The sequence below is a fragment of the Hippocampus guttulatus genome, chromosome 3 (assembly GCF_054856545.1).
Source record: "Hippocampus guttulatus isolate MCC_2025c chromosome 3, RoL_Hgut_1.0, whole genome shotgun sequence".
Classification (NCBI taxonomy): domain Eukaryota; kingdom Metazoa; phylum Chordata; class Actinopteri; order Syngnathiformes; family Syngnathidae; genus Hippocampus; species Hippocampus guttulatus.
In genome coordinates, this window is record NC_141263.1 from 2,384,575 (window position 1) to 2,391,804 (window position 7,230).

General features: G+C 40.2%; 1 protein-coding gene across 1 annotated transcript; it reads left to right on the plus strand.

Moving 5' to 3' along the window:
- The first annotated feature begins 2,422 nt into the window (after nucleotides 1–2,422).
- znf414 (zinc finger protein 414) lies at nucleotides 2,423–4,978 on the plus strand. The gene is made up of 4 exons (XM_086107711.1): nucleotides 2,423–2,618; nucleotides 2,784–2,894; nucleotides 3,496–3,601; nucleotides 4,290–4,978. Exons 1-4 carry the CDS (start codon nucleotides 2,567–2,569, stop codon nucleotides 4,516–4,518), a joined length of 498 nt encoding a protein of 165 aa, XP_085963837.1. The 5' UTR covers nucleotides 2,423–2,566; the 3' UTR covers nucleotides 4,519–4,978.
- Nucleotides 4,979–7,230: the final 2,252 nt, after the last annotated feature.

Sequence of the window (7,230 nt, forward strand, 5' to 3'; positions counted from 1 at the left end):
GATTTAAAGTGCATCTGAAATTCAAAAATAAAACTAAATCCTGAATTAAACTGTAAACATTTTTTTGACTGACCATGTCAAACCATATGATACTGAAAAATAAAATTACATAAAATCAATAAATAGTAATGCATTCAAACTGACCACAAACATTAACTCAGCAGGAGCACAATCTTAAAAAAACTTTAACCTGCAAAACAAAAATATATAAAATGATTTATGCTGATTTTTTAAAAATCAAAGATTATGTCTTGATTAATGCCTACAAGGAGCACGTTTTGCAATGCACAGCTTTTCGAAGCGAGGTTTGAAGCAGAACACAGCAACTCTCAGGTCTTGCTCAATGTGTAGCTGGGACCTGTATTGTAGTTTACTGAAGTAGCAGTCACAAAGTGGGATGATTGTTGGCAATATTCGGCACGTTTTCGCTGAAAAATCGCAAGAGTCTTATCAGCATGATTGGGTTGTAATGTCTTTAAGTGACGCCTTAATTTATTTGGCTTCATGCTGTCCGCTGCCAACATTTTTAGACACAGTGAGCGCACCAATCTCTACTCGTCTCCCAACTTGGTCACAATGAAGCCAAGTGCGACATACGATTCGTCATATTTCTTCCCTTCGAATGCTCCCTGCGCAAACTCTGCCAATGAGAGCGCCACTGCCCCCTAATGTAGTGGAGGTGAAACTGCACTTTATAATAGGTCAGTGTAAAAATCAAAAAAAAAATAAAATAAAACAACATGTTCCCTGAGGTCAAACGCGCACCCCTTGACGGAGCCTCACACCCCCCTGGGGGAAGGGGCGCCCCACTATTTGAGAAGCACTGGTCTATGTGCGCCTTGTGATTGGCTGACGTCCAGTTCAGGGTGTACCCCCGCCTCTTGCCCAAAGACAACCGGGATAGGCTCCAGCACCAAAGCAAAGCTATATCTTAGGTTACTCTAAATGTTTTATTTATAAATGCAAGTACCTACCTTAGTTTTCACACTTTCACAGTGATACAATTGGTGTCTTAAACATTTACTGTCAATTACAAAAAGGCTCTGAAAATTATAAAAAGTTGTAAAACGTTCAATTTATTTAACGGATATGAAACCCCTGGCATTGTTGTTGTTATTTTATATTGTTATGAAATTATGTACATGAGTATACTGCTATTTCATGTTTCGAATATGTCAATTTCATGAACAAAATGTACTGTTCTCTACTTGTTTTTGTTGCCATCATAAAAATATTTTTAAATGCATGTAGTGAATCGGGCATGCGCACAAAATCGCCCATTTTGCTTATTAGTTAAATAACGCTAACATTTATTTTGTCCACAGTCCTTGCCAAAGTTAGTGAACACTGGCCGACCTTCTGCGCATGCGCGATTCCTAGTGCAGGGGTCACAGGTCTTCTATTGACAATTGAATAGTCTATTCAAACGAGCCTATCCTCCAAATACTTCTGGGTCATATCGCTCGGATAGGATAGGAAAAGACAAAATCGAGATTTCGAAGAGCCCACGATGGACCGACATTTCCCGGTCCAAGATGGCAGCGTGGTTGACACATCCTGTGCTAATCAAATGGCTATGGTTAAGATGGCCGGTTGGTCACAATTTTTATTTATTTATTCTTTTTGAAGGAGCAGGTTTCACAACAGTTTCTGAACCACTAACCACGAGATCAATATCTGGGTTTTTTCTCATTTTTTTAAAGTTATCCACGGACATTTTTTCTTCTTATAAATTGAGGGCAACAGGAGGATGCTAGCTAAGCTAACAGCTATGATGGACAAACCCTCCCACCCCCTCCAGGCCACCCTGACAGCAATGTGCAGCTCCTTCAGCCAGAGACTGTGACACCCGCGCTGCAAGAGGGAGAGGTATCGCCGCTCGTTCCTGCCGACTGCTGTCCGGCTGCTGAATCAACACGCGTGAAAACCTGGACTCACCCATTGTAAATAGCACAGTCACCTTATGCAGCATATATGCAGTTGCATATATGCTTATATCTGACATTTTCTATTGCAATTCTGTAGTGTGTACAGTTCATTAAAAAATAGAGCATGCAAATACTTCCTGTTTTTTCTACTTTCTTCCCTCCAAATGTAATTTGCGAATTTCTCAATTGTGAGACAAATAAAGGGTTTCTAATTTTATTTTATCTTAAAATAGAAACCCTGTGTTGAACCAGAAACATTCTGGCTCGTGCTAATTGGGTGCTTCTCATACCTCCTCCTCGAAACTACTACTTTAAAAAAAATGTCAGCTTTTTTTTTTAACGAAAGAGCAGCCTAATGGGGTTTCATAAAAGCAAACTCAAGTTTAAAAAAAAAAGTTTTGTTGAAGTGTACTTTCTAATTCGAAAGGTGGCAGTAATGCATCGACTCCATCTCATGTCATCGGAGATTAAATTTCACGCATGCGCCTTGAGTCGTTCACGTTGTTTTCCCTTTGTGGTCGAATGCGAGTACATTAAAACCCTCTCAGGGCAGGTGATGCAGATTTGTAACAACCAAGTACCTTTACTTTACCTGTAACAAGAACTTATTTTGAGCCTGAAAGGGTTTTAAAACAACAATGTCGACTTGTAGCACGACTCTGCAGACATTTGAAGGAAATGGAATCGAAGGTAATTTTTTTCTGTCTGTTTGTTTGACGAAGCCTTTCGGTCAGTCAGGCTTAGAGTTACAGTGACTTCGATACAGTATTATGCTCAGTAGCTTAATGGTTCCGTCGTCACATCGTTTTTTTTGTAGGTAGTTTACGCATTCTTAATTCTATATCTCTCACACAGGAAATCAAAATGCAACGTGTCCAATTCACGGCTGTAAACGCGTGTATACGGATGTGAGTGCTTTGGAGAGTCACGTGAGGGACCACGCAATCCCATCTGAATCTCTTCCTGGTAAGCGATTCCAACACGAGTCGTGAGGACCAAACGTTAAATTCTTATTGTATCTGCTTTATGAACATATGCGCTTAAATCAACCGTTAGGACGACGGTTGCACGACCTTTAAATGCAAATATGAATTCTCCAATAATTATTTGCAGTACATATGTATAATTTGCGAAAGTAAAATGATAAAAAAGTGGTGGCGTATAGCGATCATCTGCAAGTGTTTGTGTAAATGTACTCATCACCAGTGTTTAGCAAGGTGCATTAAAAATGTAATATATATTACGAGTTACTTGTATTTGAAAGTACTATGTTACAGTATAACTAATAAGTTTCTTTTGAGTTCTCAGTTCAGTGTAATTCTACACAATTGAGGGATGGGGGCGTCCATTTCTCATTTGGTAATTAGATTTTACGCTATGTAAAACAACTCATTATTTGATATTTGTTTATATGAAATATTTTCAGAGCAAAATAGAAGTCTTGTATGTTTCATACAAGTTTTCATTTCATCCATATTCTTCAATATTTGATTTGGTTTCATTCAATTTGTTCCAATTATTTTTGTTTTTGATGCACTTGTACATAATAGTTGTTTTACCTCTGCAGGAAAATCCCTTAACTGCTCGACTGTTGGCTGCAGCTGCTCCTTCCCAAACATGCAGAAATTGATGGAACATGTGAGACGTCACCATAAACCCAACATATATTTCTTGTAAGTTTATCTTTTTGGAAAATTCCATTCGCCACTCCTTGTCCTGAATACTTCCTTTCTGGCCAGCAAGAATTAAAGCGGGCAAAGTGTAAAAGTTGCAACAGTTCACCTGGAAACATCACTGTTTTGCAACACCGCTTGCCTGCGCGTGCACGGTCATTCTGATGTGTGCTTCACCATATATGGATGGCACAGTGAAAATTATGGCTGCCCAATATTAGTAAAAACATGCTATACGCGATATGAGTGTTGAATACAGCAATCTTGATATTATTGCGATCCTTACTGTGTACTTAAAGAAATGAACGAAATACTGTACTTTCAAAATACCATTTTTTTTTCATGCATCAAAATAAGCGAACTCAATGTCTTCTTAGCTTATTCGTTGTAATGCCCCAAGATACTGTTCACCTATTTAAGGTTGCATCTGACTGGTCAAATTCCAATAAACACATACCATTCCACATGAAACTTATTGCACGTCTTTGCGATATGCATGGACCAATATCGCACCAACAATATATTTTTTCATATATTGTGCAGCCCTGAGTGAAAATTTTATTGTTCTTTCAGGACTTAAACCACATTTATTTTGAAAGTACTTGTAGGTTTCCTGTTGTGTGGACACCGTTTTGTTTTGTATATGTATGAAGCAATTATTGTGATATATTTATTGCTTTGTTCGTAGGTGTGAAAATTGCCGCACAAAGTTACGATCGTACCGTGGCCTGCTGACTCACCTTCATACCTGTTCCAAAGTTCCACGGGGGAAAATGAAGTCAACAGAACAGATGCCCCTTCAACCAGTTGGCGTGACAAACCCAAATGCGACTCCCCTGCCTGCTCATCTGAACCCACCTCAAATGGACGTGGTGTCCACACCGCACCTATTGATCCCTCAGCCCGAGAGTTCTTAAATATTTGGACTGTCCTTCCTCAAACTTGTTTCTGACTGTTCTTTGAACCAGGAGACTCTGTGGTCTGCAGCGGTCCGGGAGAACAACCAAATCCCACAAATGCAAGCCAATAAGTTTGTTTGCCATTTGGAGATGTATCAAAGAGATGTGCAAGTTAAGCATCAACAATAATAAATCCCCATGTCAGTAGCAAGTAGCGACACTGGTGCGTTAGCACAGTGCCGACAGCTCAAGAGTGAAACCACGCATCGGTGCGTGTATTCTTTAAGAAAGAATCACGTGACCAATACAGAAACTGAATCGTTTGAATGTGCTGCGCCAAAGTGTGTTTATAAGGACACAAACTGTATCAACATGTCGTGGGTTTGTTGGCTGGAGTTTTGCGAAATTATGGATCGTTCTAAGACGTTTTCCCCAGTGTGGAATAATTTTGATCTTGGTAAATCTTTTTCTCCTTTGAGCATTGTTTACTGTTATATACATTTGTTTTTTACGGTGGCGCATTGCACCCACGTTTATCAGTTTATCAAGTGAACGACCTGTTATACATATGATAGTCAGTTTAAGAACCTCACAGTTGCTTTATTCATTTTATCTTATAATTGTGAGATCCTCCATAATTCAAGTCCAACGCTGCTTGTCAGAAGCAAACACACCCAGAAACCAAGACCCCTTACAATATTGGAAATGCAACCAGAAAACATCCACATCAACTTTCATTTAAAACTCTCTGCTCACTATCATCATCTGAACCATGTGAAAGAGTATTTTCTGAGGCTGGGGAGCTGGTGTCAAACAGGAGAAATCGCCTAGGAGCAAAGACACTCCAAAAACTTTTGTTCCTCAATCAGAGATGAGAGTCCTCCGGATTTTCCCGGAATTCCGGATTTTCAAATTTTAATGAAATTTTCTACGGAGAATTGAGGAAAAATTGCCCAAAAATAATCCAGATATTGGTTGACAACATTGAACGAACACGCGTTTGAGTGCGTTGTTTTGCTTTCACGAGCGTAGCCATGTTGAGGCACTAACACGTGTAACAGTACAGAGATTTACGTCTCTTTATAAACACACTTGCTAAACCCCAGTGGAACTAATAAAAGACACCGTGGAGAAGACAGTTGTTGTCGTAAAAAAATATATTTGGACATAAAGGGAAACACACAGATTGGCAGAAAAACGTGTCCGTCCGACTTCTAGTGTCGTCTCGACTAGTTTAGCTTAGCTGTTGTCGTGTGTGACGTCGGTTGCGTCGGTGCTGATGATTGGTTGAAAATCAAAAGACGCGCTTGCGTACATCTTCGCGCTGACGCACGCACAGCAGAGAGCAGCGGACTAGTGATGGGAATTCCGGCTCCTTTTAGAGAGCCGGCTCTTTTGGCTCGGCTCCCTATTTGGCAGCTCTTTCGGCTGCCAAATGGCTCCTCCGTTTTTTTGTTGCTTAAATTAATTTACTACCAAAAATAACGTAATATTATGCGTAAAATGAATTACTAATGCAAAAATAGACAGTATATCAAATATTTATTATTTATATGGCTTTATGTATATTCTTCTGAACATACTCAACATGGAGTACAACATGGAGTGCTACAAAAATAAAAACAAAGTACAAAGACCCATATCAAAACAAGGTCAACAAAAAGTTCCAATCTCTGAATGTGTATATTTATAAGCTTTTAACTATTTACAGTAAAACAACATAAGTAAGCTTTGAATACCACACAACAAATTATAAGTTAAAATTTGTAAAACAAAAAGAAGAAAGCAGCACCCAGGTAAAAGTTTTAACTTGTCTTTCGCGAAGATTGGCATGAAGAAAAACCAAGTGCCTCAGCTTTGAGGGGTTGATCCTGTTTCTCCTCTCTGTTAATATTTGCCCTGTTTTGGAGAAGATTCTCTCTGAGGGGACAGATGTTGCGACAACACACAGCCAACACAAAATGGCTGAAAATCACTTGCAATCATAATACCCAGTTCCTCGTCAATTGTGTTCTGTTTTGCTGGTTTATAGCTATTTGCATAAAGTGGCTCATAGAGCCCCGGGGTGTACATTTAGGCAGTTGTGACATTGCAGGAGCAGCAACAGTTGCAGACACACTAGCACCTTCATTAATAGCTGGTTCCCTTGCTTGTCTTTTCTCTTCAAATTGTACTGATGGGTGGACTTTTCTGATGTGCCTGTGCAGGTTATTTGTGGAGCCTGATCAATGGGATATTTTAACCTTGCACAGTCTACACGCTGCCTTTGAACTATCAATTAAATTGAAATGAGTCCAAATTTCACTGCGTTTCCTATCCATTTTCTCACCTTTCCGCTTTCCACCGTGTTGTTTTTTTCGCTCACTAACTCTCTCGTCTCCTCGTTTGCGTGCTGCTCAGTGTGCTGCTGTGTCTCTTCTCTAACCCCTCCCCTTCTCTAAACTGCAGCGTGTGCGTGTGTGTGTGTAAAACCCTCCCCTTCCTCTTCTACCACGGATCTTGACCAATCACGTGCGGCTTTAACCGAAGGGGGGAAAAAAACTGGAGAAAAAAAAAAGTCGGCTGCTATTCGGACCGGCTCCCATCGTTCACTTCAAAGAGCCGGCTCGTTCGCGAACGACACATCACTACTGAGCGGACTATCTACTGCTGAGGTGCGCTTAGCTCGAGTGGCGTCGCCACAACAGTAATACCCTCGCCTCGCATTCTTATGGCCTCGCCACATCTCGG